This window comes from Corylus avellana, chromosome 2 (genome assembly GCF_965113065.1).
Source record: "Corylus avellana chromosome 2, dhCorAvel1.hap1.2, whole genome shotgun sequence".
Classification (NCBI taxonomy): domain Eukaryota; kingdom Viridiplantae; phylum Streptophyta; class Magnoliopsida; order Fagales; family Betulaceae; genus Corylus; species Corylus avellana.
The window spans coordinates 18,216,685-18,241,047 of NC_142491.1; the positions used below are offsets into that span (position 1 = coordinate 18,216,685).

Consider the following 24,363-nt stretch of genomic DNA (forward strand, 5'->3'; position numbering starts at 1 on the left):
TATCAAAACGACTATGTAGCAAATGGGATGTCTCCCAAAAGCTATTAAATTAATTCTAAAACTCTATAATTCTAGCAGTTGCAGGACTTACTGCTGCCCCTTATTGTTGCACTGCCACTATCAGTCTCCCACCATCATTACAACAGGGGTGGCCGACCACCCCTAAATCTCCAATAGTTGATTTGTAGGAGGCTGAGCCACTATGGCCAAATGGGTGGTTAGGCCACCTCTGATGGCTACCCCGGTGACTTGCACACCCAACCCTACTTTTTCTTTCCTATGTGTTGTTGCGATCTTAACCATTTATTTTAAATGAAAGGCTCAAATAAAAATTATTACACTTAATGGCCTATATTGTTTTACTTTTACAATTCAATGAAGCAAAGCAGTTTCTGAAAGATAAAAAAAAACTAATTTACAAACTAGTTACATCTCTATTTCTCTATCTTTTATTACTAAAGGACATAGAACAAAATTAGACTAGAGGAGAGTGGAGGAATTCTTCTTCATATTTTCACTTGTATGAAAATACATCTTACGAAGCCTATAAATAGAGGCATTCAAAGACTAACTTACAAGGCTTTTACTTCTCCATATTTATTGTGATAAATAACTAAACTCATCTCTAAGTTAAGACTTTAGTTGAGAATTGAATAAACACATGAGTTTAGAAAACTAAAGTCCATTATTAATTAAAAGAACTTATAACTTCTACCACTTAGAAAAACTCTCTTACATTTTTGATTTGTTAAGCTTCCAACACGCCCCCCCAAATCAAAACCGTCCTCATGCCAAGCATGTCTCTTAGCCTCATGAAAATTGCAACTGATAATGGCTTAGTAAATATATTTGCTACTTGCTCAATGGTGTGGCAATATTGAAGCTCTATTGTCTTCCAATTGACATGGTCTAAAAGAAAGTGGAACCTAGTGTTAATGTGTTAACTCCTCCCATGTTGCACTGGATTCTTTGCTAACTTTATAGTTGATTGGCTATCTTCATAAATCACAGTCAGTTCTTCTTGTGGATGTTCCAATTCCTTCAAGAGATTCCTTAGCCATATAGCTTCACAAACAGTAGACGAAACCGCCACATACTCCGCCTCACAGGTAAACAAGGCTACAATTCCTTGTTTCTTGGATGTCCAAGAAAATGCTGTAGAACTAAGATAGAACATATACCCAGTAGTACTTTTCCTCTCATCTTGGTCACATCCCCAATCACTATCTGAATAACCAACTAATTTCGCTTCATCACCATAGGCATAGAATAAACTAAGATTTAGAGTACCTTTGATGTACCTTAGGATCCTTTTTGCAGCTAAGCAATGAGTCTTCATGTATCGACTCACAAGTCCAACTCCATAGACAATATTTGGCCTTGTGATCGTCAAGTACCTCACACTTCCAACCAAACTCTTGTAAAGAGTTGGTTCAATAACTCGATCATCTCCTTCTTTTGACAACTTTATGCTTGTTTCAACTAGGGTATTCACAGAGTTGCAGCTATCCATCTTGAATTTCTCTAAAATCTCCCCCATGTACTTCTTTTGGGATATGAAAATTCCATCATGTTGTTGCTTCACTTCAATACCAAGGAAGTAGGACATCAGCCCGTTGTCTGTCATCTCAAACTCCTTAAACATTGATTGCTTGAATTCCTTGAACATTTCACTACTATTTCCTGTATATAACAGATCATCAACATATAGGCAAATGATTAGAAATTCACCAAGATGGTTTTTCTTCATATAAAGAACATGCTCATATAGACATTTGGTGAAGCCATTATGATGAAGGTAACTATCGATGCGTGCGTTCCAAGCTCTTGGTACCTGCTTTAAGCCATATAACACCTTCTTAAGGCGGTACAACTTGCTTTCTTCTCCTTCCATTATAAAGCCTTCCGGTTGTTGTACGTATACCTCTTCTTCAAGGATGCCATTGAGAAAGGCTGGCTTGACATCAAGTTGGTATATCTTCCAATTGTGATGAGCAGCAAGTGCGATCAACAATCTCACTATGTCAAGTCTCGCAACTAGTGCAAAGACCTCTTCATAGTCAATGTCGTACTTTTGTTTGTACCCTTTAGCTACTAGTCTTGCCTTGTATAAAGAAACTTCACCTTCTGCAATGCGTTTGATCTTGTACACCCACTTGAAACCAATAGCCTTTTGGTTTGATGGGAATGTTGTCAACTTCCACGTGTCATTCTTTTGAATAGCATGTATCTCCTCCTCCATTGCGGATCTCCAACAATCTTCTTCAACTGCTTCTTGAAAGGTAAGAGGCTCATGATCAGCATATAGGCAAAAAAGATTAGTCTCTCCATCCTTTGTTTGCTCATAGATTTTCCTGAGACTTATCATCTTACTTTGATTTGTGGAGGATCTGCTGCTGCTACCTCCCATAGAAGGTGTAGAGTCTCTATGTGCAGTGAATGGTGTAAAAGGCTAAGAAGATGGTGGTGTACTTGGTGGAGCTTCTGTTGAGAGCTCTTCAGGCTCCTCCAATAGTTATTGTTCTTTGGCCTTCTCTTCATCACTCCAGCTCCATACTCTTTCTTCATCAAGGATAATGTCTCTGCTAACCACTAATTTTTTTGTTAGCGGATTGTAGAGCTTGTATGCTTTCGACTCTTCACTATATCCGAGAAAGATACATTTTTCACCATGATCATCAAGCTTCTTCCTCTTGGATTTTGGAACTTGAGAATATGCAACACACCCAAAGATTCTTAGGTGTGCAACACTTTGACTTAGCCGCTCCACGCCTCTTGAGGTGTCATATTCTTGACACTTTTGGTAGGACATCGGTTGAGTAGATAAGATGAGCACGCCACAGCTTCTGCCCAAAATTGTTTTGGCAACCCTTTCTCCTTGAGCATTGTTCTGGTCATATTAAGAATGGTACGGTTCTTTCTTTTAGCGATCCCGTTTTGCTGTGGTGTGTAAGAAGCAGTCAAGTGATGCTTTATGTCTTGTTCCCTGCAATACTTATCAAATTCTTTTGAGGTGTATTCTCCACCTTGGTCAAAACAGAGAGTTACAAGCTTATGACCACTTGATTTTCAACAATAGCTTTAAAGTTCTTGAATATAATAAAGGCAACTAATTTTTCTTTAAGAAAATAAACCCAAAGTTTTTTGCTAAAGTCATCGATGAAGGTAATAAAGTATCTATTACCTCCCAAGGACATGGGCTCTATTGGTCCATATATGTCGGTGTGAACCAATTGCAATGGTGATGTTGCTCTCCAAGATTAGCCGCTGGGAAAAAAAAAGTGTGCCTGCTTGCCAAGTATGCATCCTTCACAAACGTTGCTTGGTGGCTTGATCATTGGTAACCCATGCACCATGCCAGCTGAAGATAGTAGCTTTAGGCCACTGAAATGTAGATGACCAAACCAAAGATGCCACTTCCATGACTCACTTTCCTTTAGTCCAGAGAAGCACTTCTCAGACTTTATGTTAAGATGTAATGGGAACATGCGATTATTGGTCATTGGAATATGAGCCACAATTCCTCCACGTGTATCTTTCAAAATGAGAGAGTAGTTCTCCATATGTATGGTGTACCTTGCAGCTGCCCAATGTTAAGAATATTGCTTTTCATGTTAGGCACATAATAAACATCATAAATGTACCATTTCTTACCATCATTTTGACATATTTTTATCTTCCCTTTTCCTTCAACTCGGAGTTTGGAAGAGTCCCCCAAGTTCACATTTCCGTGAACTCCTTTTGTGAGTTCTACAAACAAATCTTTCTTCCCACACATGTGATCGCTTATGCCAGAATCGAGGTACCAAACCTCATTTTGTGAATCTGAATTATCATGAGCGAGAAGTAAAATAGAATCACTACGAACCTCATTTGTTGCTTCTGCAACATTGGCTTGTTCATCATCTTGGTGCCAACAATCCGAGGTATAGTGTCCAAACTTCTTGCAATTGTAGCATTGGATATTCTTGGAGTTTCCACGTCCATATGTGGATCTTCCTCTTCCTCGGTAGCCTCCTCGTCCTCGACCTCTGAAGCTTTGAGTCTCCTACTGACTTTGACGTGGTTGTTGGAAAACACCACGCCCCCGGGTGTAACGCTCTAAATAATTATTAAGTTTATTATTAATATGATAAAATTGCACATGAGATGATTTAGAATAATAGATTAACTAATAATAATGTTAGTGTGATAATAAGTCTTAGTGTGGTAAATAATTATATGTAAGTGTAAATTGTAGTTGAAATAAATGGTAAGGGTGAAATATGAATTATAGGTAGTGGGGTGTAAATTTTGCAATTCTAAATAGTTGGGGCTTTAAAAATAGAAAGAGATTTTTTTTTTAAAAAAAAAAAAAAAAAAAAAAAAAAAAAGAGAAGAATTGCAAAAGGCAAGCTTTATGTTGTGGGTCCCACGTGCAGCCCCCCCCCCCCCCCCAATCCTTTCTTTCTTTCTCCCTCACCCCCCTTCTAAATAGTTGGGGCTTTAAAAATAGAAAGAGAGTTTTTAAAAAAAAAAGAGAAAAATTGCAAAAGGCAAGCTTTATGTTGTGGGTCCCACGTGCAGCCCACTCCCCCCCCCCCCCCCCCCCCATTCTGGGGCTTTAAAAATAGAAAGAGAGTTTTAAAAAAAAAAAAAAAAAAAAAAAAAAAAAAAAAAGGAGAGAAATTGCAAAAGGCAAGCTTTATGTTGTGGGTCCCCCCCCCCCCCCCCCCCCCCAAAAAAAAAAATTATGTGGCTTTAAAAATAGAAAGAGAGTTTTTTTTTTAAAAAAAAAAAAAAAAAAAAAAAACAAAAGAGAAAAATTGCAAAAGGGAAGCTTTATGTTGTGGGGGCAGCCCCCCCCCCCCCCCCCCCCCTTCCTTTTTCCCCATTCTCCCTCACTCTTTCTCCTTCGACACACCCACACACACGGCCTAGATTGGGAGAGAAAGAGCTGCAGATTGAGAGAGAGAGGGGAACTGCTGGCTGGGAGAAAGAAAGAGAAAGAAGAAGGAGAAGAAGAAAGAAAAAAAAGAAAAGAAAATGAAAGTGACGAATTTGAAGGGGGTTTCGGCTATGGGTGCTTGAGAGGTAAAATCTTTAGTCTTTCCTTGTAATTTTCGTGTTACCCATGAGATTAGAAGCTAGAAATTGTGTGGATTTGTGAGGCTTTGATTTGAGTCCGAAAATTAGGGTTCTTGAAAGGAATTTTGGTGATTTTGTTATATGGTTGAATCTTTAGTTTCTCTTTTAAGGTTTTGTTCTACCCATTGAATATCAAGCTTGAAAGCATGTTTATTGGGAAATTTCTAATTAGGTCCAAAAATTGGGAAATTTTAATTAGAAGCCTAATTCCTAAAATTAGCTTGGGGTTTTTGTGTGTAGTGGATTGCTATGCATTATTCAAATTTTGAGTTATTTAATTAATGGGTTAAAATTCCAATTTTTACTTATTGGTAAAGTATGGACATAAACTATAATTTTATATAGTTTGAATTAAATTGGGGCTTTTGGTATGTAAACGCTAGGAATGCTATTTACATGGGTTAATTACATTTAAAGTGTTAATAAACCCTAGGCTTTCATGGGTTTAATAGAAATTGATGAATATGAGTTTAGGTTCTAATGTCATATTAGAATCATGGTAATTATTGTAAGTGTTTATGAGTATTATAAATTTGGGTAAACGACATGAGAATGGATATATACATCTTAGGTATGATAAGGGAGTAAATAAGTATTTAATATGATAAGTAGTAAATAGATAAGTATGATAGGGTCGTAGAATAATAATTATTGGGTTAACTAATGGAGCGTGATACTTGTAGTGTTCAAGTATCTTTATAGAGTATGAGTTGTTAAGCTAAGAATAAAGCTCAATTATGTGTTTATGTTGTAAATGCTTAGGCGTATCGCAATTGAGTCAAGAGTTCACCGGAGGGTACTCAAGCGAACAAGGTAAGTATTTTACTTACTGGGCAAAAATATACTATTTTTAAAGTATAAAAGATGTTTTGGTTGAACGATTGATGAATGTTGTTTAAGATACTATGACTATTGATGATGTTCTATGAGATATGTTGGTTGAATGTTTGATGAAATGTTTCTATGAGCTTTATGGGTTTGCAAAATAATGAGATGATTATGTTGTTAGGAGCATTGGTTGGTTTACATGATTTATGACATGATTCTATGATTTTATGATATGAGTTATGATAGCACATGAGCTCAATGATTCGTCAACATAAGCATGATCATGGCATGAGCAATGTAACAGAAACGGGGTTCAACTCTGGTGGTAATTGAGTATAGTCTCACTATCGTAGAGCTGGCCCATGCATAACAAAAACGGGGTTCAACTCTAGTGGTGATTGAGTGTGGTCTCACTACCGTAGAGCTGGCTCCATCCATAATGGAAAACGGAGTGACAACTCCGGTGGTGATTGAGTGTGGTCGCACTACCGTGAAGTTGGCCCAATGCATAATGGAAATCGGGGTGACAACTCCGGTGGTGATTGAGTGTGGTCTCACTACCGTGAAGTTGGCCCAATGCATAATGAAAATCGGGGTGACAACTCCGGTGGTGATTGAGTGTAGTCTCACTACCGTGAAGTTGGCCCAATGCGTAATGAAAAACGGGGTGACATCTTCGGTGGTGATTGAGTATTGTCTCACTACCGAGAGTTGGCCTCATGTATAACTCTGGTGGTGATTAAGTATGGTCTCACTACCGGTGAGTTGGCCACATGTATGACTCCGGTGGTGATTGAGTATGGTCTCACTACCGTTGAGTGGGCCTCATGTATGACTCTGGTGGTGATTGAGTATTGTCTCACTACTGAGAGTTGGCCTCACAATGGAACTAGTATAAGATGATGAGCATGAGTATAAGCATGCATAGCATATGATTGTATGATGATGATGATTGGATTTGTATAATTTTTACACTAGACGTATCAATATGCATATGTGACTAGTATGGGACGGAACATATATGTATATTGTTATGGCTAGACATTGCATGATGATTTACTTAAATTTTATCGTTGAACTATGTATCTTGTAAGTGTGAACAAAGTTCAATTGTTATTTTTGATAAAACTAGTAAGTTTTATACTGCTGAGCGTCTCTATTTTATGGAGACGGCGGGCTCATAATTTCGCCTATATCATGGGTAGTGGTGATTCCCATGGTGCAGACGATGTTGTTGATGCAGGTGCAGAGACAATAGATGATGATCCTGTGGCCATGTATCTAGGCTACCACGGTGTCTGAGGCCTGGATACATTGGGCATTTATTTTGTTAGACTAGTTGATAGTCCACTTTTGTAGAGCATTCATGTATATGCTTAGGCATTGTTATTTTGTATATGGCTCGTGTCGTATGTGACACTTTTGTAAAGCCATTATTTTGTATGTAAGCTTTAATCACTTAGATGTATTAATCAGCTCTAATGTGATACATATGTCTAACGCTATTTATTTTCCGCTGCAAAGATATGAACTCTGACAAATCTTTAATGATGCATGTAGCTCTGTGTGGCATATTATACTGTCAATCAGGTTAATGCATGTGTTCATAGCATACTGTGGTATCGCCATGCCACTGTGACAATTCGCTTCGTTGTGGGTAATGCTTTTGAAAAAAAAAAAAAATTAGTCATGTTTTATCAAGCGGGTCGTCACACCGGGCCTCTACCACGACCACGGTTGGACATGAATTTGCCTTGATCATTTAGAGTCAGTTTTGACTCTAGTGCTTAATCTAATACACCAGAATTAGCATTCTTCTGCATCCTTTGCTCATGTACTTGTAATGAACCCAACAACTCCTCAATTGTTAGCTTCTCCAAGTCCTTAGACTCTTCAATAGCTACAGCCACATGTTCAAATTTAGAGGAAAGGGATCGAAGTACTTTTTCGATGACTCAGATGTCATCGACCTTCTCATTATTTCATTTTAAACCATTCACGATTACCAGCAATCATGAGAAATAATCAGACACCGATTCTCCATCATTCATGTGAAGAGTCTCAAACTCACCCTATAATGATTGGAGACAGACTTGTTTCACCCATTCGTCTCCTTTGAAGATGGAAGCTAGAATCTCCCATGCTTGTTTACTTGTCAATGCTTCAGCAACTTTCTCAAAGGTAGACTCGTGCTTGATAGAGTAGAAACATGGCCTTTTTGTCCTTCTTCCTTTGCTCCTTAAGAGTCTTCTTCTCATCTTCTGTGTATTCAGCTTCCTCCTCCTCAATTGGTTTTGCAAATCTGTCGGTAATGACTTCCCACAGATCTTGAAACCCAGACAAGTCTCTCATTTGGATAGACCATGACCCATATTTATCTTTTGATAATCTAGGAATTTGTTGCTGGACTATGTTGGAACCCATTTCTAGAAGGGACAAAAATGGGAATTGGCACAACTGAGCTATGATACCAATTTGAAAGATAAAACAACTAGTTTACAAACTAGTTACCTCTCTATTTGTCTCTTTTATTACAAAAGACAAATAACAAAATTAGACTAGAGGAGAGTGGAGGAATTCTTCATATTTCACTTGTATGAAAATAAATCTTACGACGAAGCCTATAAATAGAGGCATTCAAAGACTAACTTACAAGGCTTTTACTTTTCCATATTTATTGTAATAAATAACAAAAACTTATTTCTAAGTTAAGACTTCAGTTGAGAATTGAATAAATACATGAGTTTAGAAAACTAACGTCGGTTATTAATTAAAAGAACTTACAACTTCTACCATTTAGAAAAACTCTCTTACGTTTTTTATTTGTTGAGCTTCCAACAGTTTCTACTTTTACCAAATGCAATAGTTAGACTTTTTTTCAGCAGTCGTTTTGCTCTCAAAGTTTCAATTTTTTTTTCAATTCGACCAATATTATCCCAAAATTTTCATATTGCCCCTAATTTTTATTTTTAATAATAAAAAAAATAAAAAAAAAATTTGGGGGGTGCAAAAATGGCCAAATGGCTAGCCACCCCGAATTTTTTTTTTTTAATGTTTTATAAAAAATAAAAAATTAAAAATTATAGGCAATATGAGAAGTTTTGAATACAATTAGTCAAATTGCAAAAATTTGAAACTGAGGGGGTGAATTACAAAAATTGAAACTTTAGTGTTCGAATTAAAAAACGCTGTCAACTTTAGAAGGGGTAAACTGTAATTTTTCCCTTTTTTTTTAATTTTTTTTTTTAAAAAAACTTTCTGCTGCCCTCAGTTTAAAAGCTTCTTGAAACTTCTTTAAATTCATCAAGTTAGTTGTTCATGACGAGTCTAAGAGAATGAGTGGCTAGTTGTTCAAGATTAGCTTATCTAAAACAGGCAATTCGCAAGTTGATCGAGACATTGTTTTGGATAAATGTTGGGGGGGCTGAATTCATCAAAGTGACCCCTGAGGTTGGTTGGCTAGTTGGCACAAAAAAGTCACTGAAAGACACAAGACTAAGTTCAATGCTTATTTGAACATGCGAAATGAATCTCAAGATCCTCTCTAATCAAGACAAGTCCTTTACGCCAAAAGTAGTCCCCAAATGTAAAACTAGTGCTTTGTTCATTCAAATTAAACTTAGCCCATAGACCATGTATAATATGACTTCACAAGTTGAAACTCTCCTTTTCTTCTCCCCACTCAAAATGGTAGGTCATGATCTCTTGCATGAGACAAGGCAAGCCATGTGAACATTCAACAATAACTTCACCTGACATGTCTCTCAACATCCTTCAATCAAGCTCTCTCACTATTTCAATTTTCAGCCAGTTTAAGGCTTGACCAGTACCCTGCCTATATATAAGTTCAATTTCAGGTACTAAGAAGCCATCTCAACTCAAAGACTTAAGCTTTCCTGTCATCCAATCAACCTTTCTAGGTGCATTTTTGTTAATTCTTCTCTTTTCCATTCAAAACATGGGGATCCGATTGATGGGGATAGCACATGCAAAGCAAAAGCTGCAGAGAACTCTGTCAGCAAGAATCAGAATGGTCTCAGCCACAATCATTGATGTCCCAAAAGGCCACTTTGTAGTTTATGTTGGAGAATTCAAGAAGAGGTTTGTGATTCCTATTGCTTACTTGAACTATCCTTTATTCCAAGACTTGCTAAACCTGGCTGAGGAAGAATTTGGGTATGACCATCCCATGGGTGGTCTCACTATTCCATGCAGTGAAGAATACTTCATCAGTTTAACTTCAGCTCTAAATTCCTCATCATAAATACAGATTATTGGAGAGAGAGAGAGACAGCCAAGCCAGTCTCATGAATTTTGTATTGTGGGTTCTTACCAAAACCATTTGTACAATGTCATGTAATTGTTACTTGAAAATATATTATTCACATTAGATTTCTACTCCATTATGGTTCTTTTAACTAAATTTCTAGATCTCTGTGGGTGCAAACACAATGTGGCAACACCTGCCAGGCTGCCACTAGCCAAGAGAAAAGGAAATGAATTCCAATAAGTTATTTAGAGAGAAACCACAGAAGCTTGTGAGACATATAGCAGGTAATTAATTAGCAGGAAAAACACCTCCAAATCCCAATTGCAAAAATTTTGCATTACTAGGAAAAAATGGTGAGAACTTACAAAGATTCTCGTCATTTTAAATGGGAAAATGCTAGGCTTACAAACTCATTTTGTAAAAAAACTTTTTACAAACTGGCGTGGCACAACATGATTAAGTTTCTCAAAATTTGAATTTATCTCATATCTAATCATGTTGTGCCACATCAATTTGTAATTTTTTTTTTTTTTTAAAAAAAAAAAATGTGTTTGTAAGCCTAGTATTCCTCTTTTCCTAATTGACTATTGATTCTGTTCATCATCAAACTTGGGATTGGGCCGAAAATTGTTACGACAAGTAGCCTGTTGGGCAAAGTCTATGGATAGGCCCAATGATCAAAACGACCTCGTAGCAAATGGGATGTCTTATTATTACAGTGAGTTTTATTATTATTTTTTTTCTGAGCTATAATTAACGGTCATTTGCATCATTTGATCGACAGCTGGTTGATGTGTTCACCAAGAGTCTCCTGGATGCATTTGTATTCCCATTACAAAACTCAAACTAGCACCTTAAATTTGAGGGAATGTAGAATATAGAATATTATTATAATATTATAAAATTATTATGATAATTTTTGAGAATATTATGCAATATTTCCTTTTCATACCCGACTCCCCATAATTGTTGTAAATCAATTATAATTATTTCTCGATTTTATACCTACTATATTTTTATTTTTCGGTTTCACGTATCTCATTCAACTATAAAATAAGCCTGACCATTATACAAGTTTTACTCACTTAAAAATAACAAAGAAAAAAATGAAAAAAAAAAACAAAAACAAAAAGTATCCTGGCCTATGCGTACAATAAGGATATTTTTGTGTGGTCCATTACTAAAACAATATATGATACAAATTAAGTTGGCATGCATAAAATGCAAATAGATCCTCGCGGAAATAAAGTAAGGTGTTGTCCATCACAAAATCTGTGTCACCTATGCATTATATATATGCATATGCTTCCATCATTTAGAGTGTTGGTAGAGACAGGATACATACCCAAGACGATCTCCTATAATTTTTTGGCACTACGATTTTGTAAATAAAAAGTGTGATTGTAAATCAAATTGTAAAAAAGGGTTAGAGTTGTTTTGTAATTTAATAGTGGGCTTGGCCTAAAAGTCAATCAATTTAGGATTATGATTTCTGTCAGAATCAACTTAAGCCGTCTTTTGTAACCTAGAGCAAATTATGATTAATGATAAACAGATGTTTTGTTGGAGGAATGATTCATCTCTCCTTGGTTGTAAGACTCTACCAAAACCCCATTGTTAATTAGTGGACTCTAATCAACATGGCTTTATTGATGTATTTTTTGTTGTTCTCCTCCCGTCCTTTGTCACGAACATTTAACTGTGTTTTTAAAAATCACACGTTTTAAAATCGTTATTTTTAAAAATCATAAATTTTGAAATCGGAAACCCCAATAGATCCCATTACTATTTGGAACCTTAAACGACAGCGTAATTTGCTTACACAATGAGCGATCGAGCATGATCACACTTATTACCAAATAATGCTTAGGATTGAATTTTTCTTTAGATACTACAAAAATTTGGAAAAAAAAAAAAAAAAACCTTTTGCTCTTATCCAACTAGAGACAGAAATAAGAACAAGAATTTGAGTTCATAATGATTCAATGAAGGGGCAGTATATCCTTACACTCAAATTCTTGTTCTCATTTCTGTCTCTAGTTGGATTAGAGCAAAAGTTTTTTTTTTTAATTTTTAATTTTTATTTTTAGATGTAGTGACAGACTCGCCTTCCCTGACAGTAGTTATGGCTCAAACCGAACATTCCACAGAGGGTGGGAACCCCGATGGTCACGCCCAAGGAAAAAAATTACACTGATCGCCCCTTCCCGCCTTTCCATCTGGATAAGAGCAAAAGTCAAAAGAACTAAAAGAAGTCTCCTTTCCTTTTATTGCTCAGAAGAAGAAAAGAAGAAAAAAGAAAAAGAAAGAAGTGATAAATGCCAAATAATGCATATTAATTTGGACCCTTTTATTTATATTAGTTAATCATTTAGTTGTGTCGTTATTTAATGTTTTGTGTTAGTTTGGTATTTTTAGAGTTTTGTAAGTTGTTGAAGAAAAACTGCAGCTTTAAAGAGAAAAATACAAAGTTTGGAAGAAATCACACTTTGAGAAGACCTAGATGATGTGGTTAAGTTTAACCCAATCAAGAAGATAATTAAATCGAAATTTCTTTAATCGGAGTCAAAATCGGATTGGATTCAAAATCAGATTTTGTACACATATCAGTATTTTGACAATAACTTTCCGTTAAAATATCGGATTGAAGTGATTTAAGCGGCATTGGAAAGCTAACTCAAAATACTACAATTAGTTATGAAATAGGATTTTCCTAATTCGGATGGTTAGTATGCCAAAATTGCCTCACAATAAAAGGACACAAATTTGGACGAATCATATTCCGATTTCATACTTCAATTAGGACTGGGAGACATACCTCCGAATTATCTAGGTTTATTAGGGCTTCTAGGACTTCTCTAAGCTTATAAATAGACCTCTTTGCATTCAAGAAAATAGACAATTGCAGAGAACAAAATTCTACAGTTTTTCTCTTTAGTTTAGTTTAGATTTTAGTTTTATTTATGTGGAGTTAAATTCCCAACTAAGGTTGGGGATGAAACCTCACCAATGAATAGCAACATTACTTTTATGTAAGTTTTTATTATTCAGATTTTATTGAGCTTAATTTCAATTGTTTTACTTCTTTTCAATGTGTGGAATAATTCTTGGATATCTTGTTGTGATTCAAGGATATATTTGATGATTTAAGATAACTTTACATAATTGACTGCTTGGTTTTATTTGTTTAAAAATTGGATATCCCTTGTAATTTGTTCTTCGGATACATCTGATGTTTCAATTAAATTTGGATTCCTTTTGTGATTTGTGCAATGAATAGATACATTGGATGGTTTTGATTAATCTTTTGAAGCATTGTAAAACATACATAAGATTTAATTTGTGAGAACTTCGGATTAATATTAATGAACATGAAGTATGTTGTTATGATTCGGTAAGTGTGAATTCTCAAACCTTAATACCTTTATTTTTTGTTTTACTTTATTTAGTTTATGTTGTCGTTTAGTTTTAAAAACCCAAAATCAAAAACCTTTTGGAACTATTTTAGGATAAAATTAGTTTAGATAAAAGTTGTTCTTTCAAAAATACAATTCTCTATAGGGTCAACCTCGCACTTGCAATCTATTAAACTACAAACAATTCATGCACTTGCGAATATATTAAAATTTGCACAACATACCACAAACTCCAAAACAAATTCAACGAGCAAATGTGACAGATCATCTCAAATATAGTACCACAATTGTCATGTGCTTGTGATTAATGATGCAAATTCATTTTGTTCCATATACTGTCTTAAAATGCCCAATAAAAAATCACAACCACCTTGCCCAAATCAATATAACAAAAATTGAAAGAGAAAAAAAAAACACACACACATTCTTCTCGGATAGGTTGAGACTTGCTCAGTAGGCCGTAGGCCTTATAAGGGGCCTTCACTCTCTCTCAAATTCTCAATTGACAGCCTAAGGGTGTAGGAAAGTGGTAGGTGTTGGGGAAAAAATATCTCACTATGGGCTTCACCTTCTTACACTTATTTACAATATGCCATCACCCATTTATCATGATGTAACATGTGTTCACCATTTTTTGCACTTAAGAATAAAAAGAGAAAGGGGACCTTTTCTAACGGTCCTCTTCCTCCTCTCTTACAAGCCCTTCCCCAGGGACTACGGAAGACCTCTCCATTTTTTGCACTTAGGAATATTTGATGAGTGCCAAATATTGCATATTTGGACCCCTTTATTTACATTAGTTAATTATTTAGATGTGTCGTTATTTAATGTTTTGTGTTAGTTTTGTGTTTTTAGTATTTTGTAGGTCGTTGAAGAAAAACTACAACTTTAAATGAAAAAATGCAAAGTTTAGAAGAGAGCATACTTTAAAAAGACCTAGATTTTGTGGTTAAGTTTAACCATATCCAAGAAAAGGTTAAATCAGATTAAAGATCAGATTGGATTAAATTTCAGATTTGATAAAATTTCGGAATGGATTCAAATTCAAATTCTGCACATGTCTCAGTATTTTGACCATAACTTTTCACTCAAGTATCGGATGGAGATGATTCAAGTGGAATTGGAAAGCTAACTCAAAATACTACAGTTAATTGTGAAATACGATTTTCCTAGTTCGAACGGTTACTATGCCAAAATCGCCCCTCAATAAAAGGACACAAATCTGGACGAATCCTATTCCGATTTCAGACTTCTATTTTGACTAGGAGACAGACCTCCGAATTATCTAGGTTTACTAGGGCTTCTAGGACTTCCCTAAGCCTATAAATAGACCTCTTTGCATTCAAGAAAAAATACACAAGTCCATAGAACAAAATTCTACATCTTTTCTCTTTAGTTTAGTTTTTCTTTAGGTTTAGGTTTAGGTTTAGATTTTATTTTTATGTGGAGCTAAATTTCCAACTAAGGTTGGAGATGAAGCTTCATCGATGAAGAACGACATCACTTTGAACAACATCACTTTTATGTAAGTCTTTATTTATCTGATTTTATTGAGTTTTATATTTCAACTGTTTTACTTCTTTTCAATTGCATTGAATGATTCTTGGATATCTTTTGTGATTCAAGGATACACTTGATGATTTGAGATAATTCAGTACAATTGATTGCTTGATTTTATTTGCCTAAAAATTAGATATCCCTTGTGATTTGTTCTACAGATACATTAGGTGTTTCAATTACAATTGGATATCTTTTGTGATTTACGGATACATCTGATGATTTAATTAATATTGGATTCCTTTTGTGATTTGTGCAATGAATGGATACATGAGATGGTTTTGATTAACTATTGAAGCTAGTAAAACGTATCTAAGATTTTAATTGTGAGAACTTCGGATAAATATTGATGAACATGGAGTATGTTGTTATGATTCGGTGAGTGTGGATTCCTAAACCTTAGTCTTTATCTTTTGTTTTATTTTATTTAGTTTATGTTTATCCTTTAATTTTCAAAAATCAAAATTCAAACTTTTTTTTTGGAATTAGGTTAGGATAAAATTAGTTTAGTTATAATTTGTTCTTTAAAAACACAATTTCCTGTAAGTTCGACCTCGCACTTGCAAAACATTATATTGCGAACGATTCGTGCACTTGCGAGTATATTAAAATTTGCACAACAAGAAGAAGCAAAGATTTTAATTATCACTCGTGCTTCATCAGATATGTAATATACACTTACATAATGGATCAAATGTGCAAGACATAACTGTGTATGTTATCTAAAGATAAAATTGACATAGTAATAACCACTATTAGTATGCTTACTTCCTTCAGAAAAGTGAAACTAATGGACTGCGGCAATAGCATGCGTGATCATCAATTTGTACAGCTAACTATAATAAGGCTCCGTTTACTTCGACGTAAAATGGTTTCTAGAAAATGATTTATGCATTTTTCAGTGTTTACTTCAGCGTAAAATATTGGTCAACGGAAATATTTTCTTTTTAACCAAAAATTCTTCTTTAATTTTCGGAAAATGGTTTACGATTTTGAAAACCGTAAACCATTTTCCGACTATGAGCATCTCATTCTTAAATTGATGGACCTTGCCAAGACCCACCCAGAACCTCACCGGGACTTGACCGGGACCCGCTCGGGACCTGACCAAGATCCACCCAGGACCTGATCGGGACTTGCCTGGGACGTGACCGGGACTCGCCCAGGATTTGACCGTGACCCAACCGGGAACTGATCGGGACCCGACCAGGACTTGACTGGGAACCGCCTGGGACCTGACCGGGACCCACTCGTGACTTGCCCGGGACCTCGGCGGGACTTGACCGGCACCTGACCGAGACCCGCCCGGGGCCCGCTTGGACTTGACCTGGCCCCACCCAAGACTTGACCAGGACTTGCCCTGGACCCGCCCGAGACTTGCCCGAGACCTGCCCTGGACCTGACCGGGACCCTCCTGGGACTTGACCGGGACCCGCCCAAGACCCTATCGGGACCTACCCGAGACTTGACTGGGACCCCCCCGGAACTTGACCAAGACCCGCCCGGAAACTGAACGGGACCCACCCAGGACCTGACCAGGACCTGCTCGAGACCCTGGTGGGACCTGCCTGGGACCTGACCGGGACCCCGGCTGGACCCGCCAGGGACTTGCCCTGGACTTGACCGAAACTTGCTCAGGACTTGACCGGACCTAATCGGGACCTGCCCGGGACCCGCTCAAACTTGATCGAGACCCACCGTGACTTGCCTGGGACCCCGCTGGGACCCACCCTAGATTTGACCGAACCTGCCCAAGACCCTCCCAGAACTTGCCCGGTCGGGTCCTGGGCGGGTCTTGGTCAAGTCCCGTCGGGGTCCCGGTCAAGTCCTAGGCAGGTCCCGGCGGGATCCCGAGCAAGTCTCAGGCGAGTTCTAGTCAAGTCCTAGCGGGATCCCGGGTAAGTCCCGGGAGGATCTCGGGCAAGTCCTAGAAGGGTCCCGATCAAGTCCTAGCGGGGTCCCAGTCAACTCCCGGGCAGGCCTAGAGCAAATCCCAATCAGGTCCCAGTCAAGTCCCAGTCAAGTCCTGGGCAGGTCCCGGGCAAGTCCCAGGTGGGTCCCAGGCAAGTCCCGGCGAGGTCTCGGTTAAATCCCGGTGGGGTCCCGGGCAGGTCCCTGCGAGGTCTTGAACAAATCCCGTGCAAGTCCCAGTAGGAACTTTATTAGAAAAAAAATATATAAAAAAAGATATTAAAAAAAAAAATTATTTTATGTGTGCAAGGTAAACGCCGTAAAATGTTTTCAACAGAAAATATTTTCAGGGAAAATGATTTTCCTGAAAATATTTTCCAACATAAACTATTATACGTCGAAGTAAACGGAGCCTAAGTCATATTAGCTCTATTCAAGATGAGTGCCACAGCTAAATAATGTTCCTTAGGGGAAGAAACTTAAAGATTACTTAAAATGCATATGATATCTAATATGTACTAGTGAATATAAGATATCATATGTACCTTTTATTTTTTTTTTCTTTTTTTTTTTTTTTCCAAAGCATATGAAATTTAATTGTTTGTAATTGCAGAGATGGCATTGGTTTTGATTTCTTGATTATACAAAACAAATTTAATCCAAGCCTCAAAACAGTAAAAATTTACATAATTAGCTGCTAGTGGAATCTCCTATTAGGATTATCTCCAAGCATTGGAGTTAGGTTAATGTCCACTGAATTCCTGTTACAAGAGTAAAATGCATATATATTAGCATATGAAAATAAGTAATAGTAGAACATCAAACACTAGAGTTTCATGCATACCTTGGTCCATCCATATCAAGGATAAGATATGGCCTCCCAATCGTTCTCAGTGCGTCCATCAGGGTGAGCGAACATGCCGGTGGTGCTAGTATTGGGGACGGTGGGGGTGGGAGTGGTGTTGTGCCACCACTTTGTTCTGGCACTATTACTTCGTCTTGATGGCAGCAGTGACGTTCTTCATTCTCACCTAGGCTTCTTCATCAAGCTCTTCAGCAAGCTGAAAATATCAGGACATGAAATGCAATTGGATTACTTAATTTGCAACAAGCACAGACTACACAGTTGCAGCACTCTTATCATATCATATGATTCAATATTAATATTCCACTTCTGGAGATTTACTCAAGAAACAAGATTTTGAAAAACCCCATCTCGAGATTTTATCAACTTCCACTACATGATCATGCATTAGCCTTCCAATAGAAATTCAACAACCTAGAAAGAAAGAAATGAAGTCGGCCTTTAAATAATACGTTTTCAAAACATATTCGTGATTTGAAAATGTGAAAAAGCCCCGCCATTTCTTAAATTCTTCCAATTTTTTTTTTTTTTTTACAAATTCAATAAATTAATCATTAGATTGGTGAGGTTCACCATTGACGGCGCCAAGCTGTTGATTCACAGTTTTCCTGCTAGAGACGTGGCACACCTAAGTCCGAGTCGGATGACAAGAAAGAACTTTGATTGCACAATAAAGAAAAAACAAAGGGATCGAAGAGACAGAGGGTGAGTCGGCGGAGACACTCCGATGTCTAAGTTAGAATTTGAGAGAGAGATAATAAGCAACAAAGAAAAGCTTAAGAGCCAAAGTTGCGCTTACCTAAATGTGAGGAAATAATCTGTCTTTTATAGGCATGAAGTAGTAGAAGTCCCCTAACCAATGACTTACTCTTTCCTAAGTTTCTATTGTGTAGTTGCTAACAAGGGATTTGAGCTGTTATCCTTTCCGAGATCTTAGGAGACTAAGATCATAGGATTTGGTGGTTGTGGGTATCACCCAATTTGAATATTTGTATGCGATCTGCGAATGACATATCTGATTCGCATTTTAAATAGATTTAATAGCTTTTTGAATGTTGGGATATGATCACTTATCTATTAAGAGCTGTATTTCCCAAGATATCTGAGTTGTCCTTGGTATCGAGACCTGTGTGCCCCAAGATACTAATCTCGGACTTAAAGGTCTCAGCTCCATAGGTCTCGGATTTTATGGGTCTCGGGCCTAATTGCCCGAGACCTCTCTGGGCTTTGATCTTTCCATGCTTAGTTTGGGCCCAAGGCTTGCTGGGGATTTAAGATGTTGATCCATGACCCAACAAGTATGATTAACAATTTTTGACCGTTTATAAATCCGATATGAATCCAACATGAAAGTAGCAAATTATGGTTGAGGTGTCTACTTTTTTTTTTTTGATAAAAACATAACATTTCATTCAATAATACCACGAGCATAAAGCTCTTACATCAGAGAGCAAAGCTCTGAAGCAACCATAGCATAAAGCTACAAGATTACCAGGTTTAGTACAAGATTCGAGACCAATCCGCTAACCCATGACTAAAATCAGATTTAATACTAGATCTGTGATAGACAGACTAAACCAATTGCATGGATAGCAATTATTCCCCGACCCTGAGAGCGGAAAGACTCTCATGCCGAAACTCTTCCTTCTTAACCCGAAGGCCAGGATAATGATCACATCCACAACCCAAAGGTCTGGACCAAAACTAATTAACCCGAAGGCGACATAGATCGAGTGAGAGAGGAAAGAGCCTTATTACAAGCCGAACAAAACAGAGAAATTAAACAATACAGGGAAAAAACTCATGCCGAAACACAAATACATCTAAAAGAAGCAACATAACAGGGAAATAAAACAAGAAAAGAAACATAACACTCCGATCACGCACACGCCGAGAACCGAAAACCGAAGGGGCGTTGGAAGCTCATCGCGGTGGGGATGCGTCGAAAGGCCCAACAGTGGACGGTGGGCGGCGAACAGGCGCGGAGAAGACCGGCAAAGCAGGACATGAAAACAACCACAAACAAGAAAAAAAGGGAAAAAAAAAAAACAACAAAGAACCACCAAAACAGGGAAAATGAGCACAAAGTGGGAAGATGGTAGCCGGAAGGGACCCGGACCCTTGCAGGCCAGAAACCGCCGCGTAAGGGGCGTGGGAGCTCGACGCGGTGGGGACGCATGAAAGAAAACCCTAATAGCGGGCAGCGAAGTGGCAACACAGGTCGGCGGCGACAACTGACAAAATCCGAACTCACAAAGAGCCAAAACAAGGCCAATGAGCGCACTGCAAAAAATGAAGGCGGGGGAAGAAAAGCGGCAGGGATGGGGTAAAAACGGAGAAAAATAGAGGGGGAAAGGAGCGGCAAGGAAGGGGAAGAGAGGAGGCACCGGGGCTAAGGCATCAGGTAAATAACTAGTACCGGAGCGAGGAGGACGAGGGGAGGAGGGAGGCAGCTAAATGGCCAACCCTCCTCCCCTGTGTGGCTGAAGGGTTTCGCTTATCTCTCTGGCGGCTAGAGAGAAAAGAGACGGCTAGGGTTTTTTCAGTGTAGTACTACATGTTGAGGTGTCTACTTGGTTTAATTAAATGGATCGAATTATGGTTGACTTATATAGGATTGTAATAATGTCTCAATATAACTCAAACCCAACATGAGAAATAAGGGCCGAAAATTTTTTACACGATCCATGAACCTTACACGAACTCTATAAAATTAACAGGTTAAGATTGCGAGATCTAATTTGAAATAAGTATGATAATAAATATAAAGAATAGCATTATACTTTGCTCTAGATTGCTTGCAAAGCAACCCATCCAAGGCTGTGTTAGATCTAGTTGTTAACTCATCCATTCCCTTCCATGAACAGAAAATAAGATTAAAAAAAAATGTTGAAGAAATAGACATCGGAAACTTCCTTTTTTTTTTTTTGGGGGCAATACAAAGGAAAGGGTAAAGAGGATATCAGAAACATCTCTAATCAAAAAAGTTGATTACATTTACAATCAACATGTCAATTTCTTCAAATGCCAGGAAAAAATAAAAAATAAAAATATAAAATATAAAATAAGATTTAAAGTTTAGGACTAATATTTAGAAGAAGGTTTACCTGATGCAATTTCAAAATATATTGCTCACTGATGATCATAGAATTTCTTCAGTGCAAATAAATATAAAAGGCTTGCTTCTTGTGAAAGAAACCAACAACTTTTTCAAATCGTGGGAATCTTTAGTTGGAAGCCAGCCGTTAATGTTCTTTGTTATACTTCTTTTTCTTACTTTCCTTTCTTCTTTTCTTTTTCTTTTTCTGTCTTTTTCCCCCACATAAGCAATCGGTTTTTTTTGGGTTGAAAAGAAAGAGAGATACATTATGGAGATGAATCTTTTCCATAGATGGGGTCGATGCTCAATTGAGAAAGCATTCAAACTCTATTTGTTTGGACATTTGAGCTCTTTATTTATCTGGGTGAGATTCTAATTCTCTTCTAACATAAACTGCTAGATACCGATGTAGACCTTTTTTGTCCTACTTAACCCAATTTCCAACCCAGCAAGTAGATTCAAGAAATAAGTGTTATGTGGTAGCCTATATTTTAATATCTAGTACTGTGATAACTATCACGTAAAATGCTATGTCAATTTGTAAATGTAGTGAGTTCCAAGTGAACTATCATGTAACAGTCTACAATTTAATGGCCAATTTAGTAACTGTCACATGATAAGAAATTTATAATAAAAATTATAAGAGTAATGCTATACCTACAACTCTTTTACAACTTGATAATAAGTCAACAAATGATTAGAGCTACATCAACCACTAAAAAATGTTTAACGTCTTAATTCATATTTTGACATGTGTCAACAAATCGTAAATAATTATAAATTTAACTATTTTTTGAGTTGTAAAAATTATTAGAGGTGATTAAAGCTTTTAACTTTGTATATTAGTTAAAGAAGAAAAAATAAACGTGGCGTTGCACCATTGGTCAAGTATATGTACCTTCGCTTTAGAGAGATGCTATAGTGCAATAAAAAAATTTATTTTTGGCTCATAAAAGTCTTAGGTGACAAGAGGTCATAGGTCCATTAGTGAGTGGAGCCACAGCAACTATGGATGGAGCCTATAACCTCTTGCCACCTAAGACTTTTATGGGCAAAAAATAGTCTTTTTATTGCACTATATAATTTCTCTTCGCTTTATGAGGTAGTGACACATCGTTAATAACTTGCAGACCAAGTCGTGACCCAAATAAATAGAAGAAGAAACGCAAGCAAACAGAACAAACAAGGGGGATAAATTTGTGTTAATATGTATTGTGTATTGGAAATTATGTAATACTTGTTTTGATGGATGGTTCATTTTTTATGGATGATTAATGTCGTTTCATGAATAAATAGTTCGTTAAATGTGTATTAGGTCAACTCCAAAATGTCCTATAAATTGGCCTTTCAAACAAATGTGAAAGGCCTTTCAAAGTTGGCCTTTCAAACAAAAAATCAATCGTAAATTCAACAAACAAATGAAAAAAAAAAAAAAAAAAAAGACTTAATTTTCTAACGTGGGATTTCTTCCACATCGGAATAATTTTTATGACGTGGGAGAAGTCCCACGCCAGAAAAGTTTCTGACGTGGAAAAAGTCCCACGTCATAATTTTTTTTTTTTTTTTTTGACGTGCTAAGTAGTAACACATCAGTAAAAAAAATTTACTGACTCCTATGTTTCTGACATTCAACACATGTCAGAAATACCACGTCAAAAAAGTTTTCTTACGTGTCAAACACCATGACACGTCAGAAAACTCTAGTAAGGAAAAAATTATTTTTTTGTAGTGATATATAGTGCTATATTATTTAAAAAATTTAAATGGCGTGGTAAAGTAGACAACACATACACCGTTACATGCTGTGAAATCTAATCTGCATTATAAAATTGTTCATCTCCGTCTAATACAAAAAATTTTTACGAACTAGGTTGTAGGAATTCCTACAATCCAACTTCCTACAATAGCATATGCTTCTCACATGTTTAAAAAAACGTGTGTCATTTTAGGTCACGTGCATCGATTGCACATGACCCATTTTCCGCTGAATTTAGCAAAAAAATCATAATTAAAAGAGTTAAGTAAAGGGATTAGATAGTTTAAAGAGTGTCGTTTCTCCTTAATTTCTTTTATTTTGGTTTGGCCATGAATAAAGAAGACTTTTAGGCATACGAACTATTGAGTGTCACAGACCAATTGGCAGGAACTAGGAAGCATTTGGTAGTTGCCGTGTATCTGGGCAATAATTTCAGAGGCAAATGTACACCAACTGACTAATCTTATTTATATGAGTTTTAAAATACAGGAGATATAATTTCACACGTATATGCTTTGATTCTAGAGTAATGCAATTTTCACTAGTTCAAGTAAAAAATGAAAATTATTAAGGAGTGATGTTATAAGATTACTCTAGTTTTTACTATAAAAAAATGTTAGATCGAGATACTATTCATTTCATTAGAGTAATGTACTCTTTACACTCATTTATCACATCCATATCATAAACGACACAAACTAATTTATGACGTTTACACTAAAAGGACGAGATTCGGCATTGGTTCCCTTCCCTCATAAGCGATATAGCGAAATTGAATTCTCGACCCCATGTTTAAGGTCTTGTTCTCATCACTTATCTGTCGTTCTGTGTTGTTTAAAAGACGAAGCAAAATGCCTGTTTTTTGTAGTGATACCAATTGACATGATGTGTTTAAAGAAATTTTTCATATTAGCCACATAAGAAAATAAAAAAAAAAACCACTTAAAACATACAGTGTTAGTTGGTGTTACATTGTGGCCACGTAAGTGTTAAGTTGCTAACATGAGAAAATTCATGTAAGTGTCACATTTGTTTGTAAAGAGAAAGTTGGAAAATTTTGTTGTGTATGTGTAACAATGTTTTTTTTATTATAATTTTCTTACAAAATGATACGATATATAGTACATATGATAATTACCATGTCAATCATTAAACAATTAAATTTGATTGTAACTTATGTAATAGTCAGATAGTCCAATTTAATTTTATCTCACGGGACAACGCAACGTAATATACTTTGTCGGCTCGTAAGTCTACATGACACTTTTCAAACCAAATACTAATCAATTAAATGTGAACAAAATTGTAGTCAAAAATGAAATGTGTGTAAGGTAGAGAGGAGAAGAAAAAAAAAACAATTGGATGAATTCTTGGATCTAGAGCTAAGTACTCATTGAACGACTGACGTTTTGTGTGTGGAAAACGGTGGGTAAATTTGCTATTTTCGACTCAGATGTGGACCCTTCAGAACCAAGTTGGGTTTCTGACATAATCACACTCCTAAATCCCACCACGGAAGTACATTGTACATTG

The 24,363-nt window shown here is 36.7% G+C and overlaps 1 protein-coding gene across 1 annotated transcript; it reads left to right on the plus strand.

Moving 5' to 3' along the window:
- Window positions 1-9,913: 9,913 nt before the first annotated feature.
- Window positions 9,914-10,219, plus strand: LOC132170131 (indole-3-acetic acid-induced protein ARG7-like). Its single transcript, XM_059581035.1, has one exon. It carries the CDS (start codon window positions 9,914-9,916, stop codon window positions 10,217-10,219), a length of 306 nt encoding a protein of 101 aa, XP_059437018.1.
- The last annotated feature ends 14,144 nt before the right edge of the window (window positions 10,220-24,363 follow it).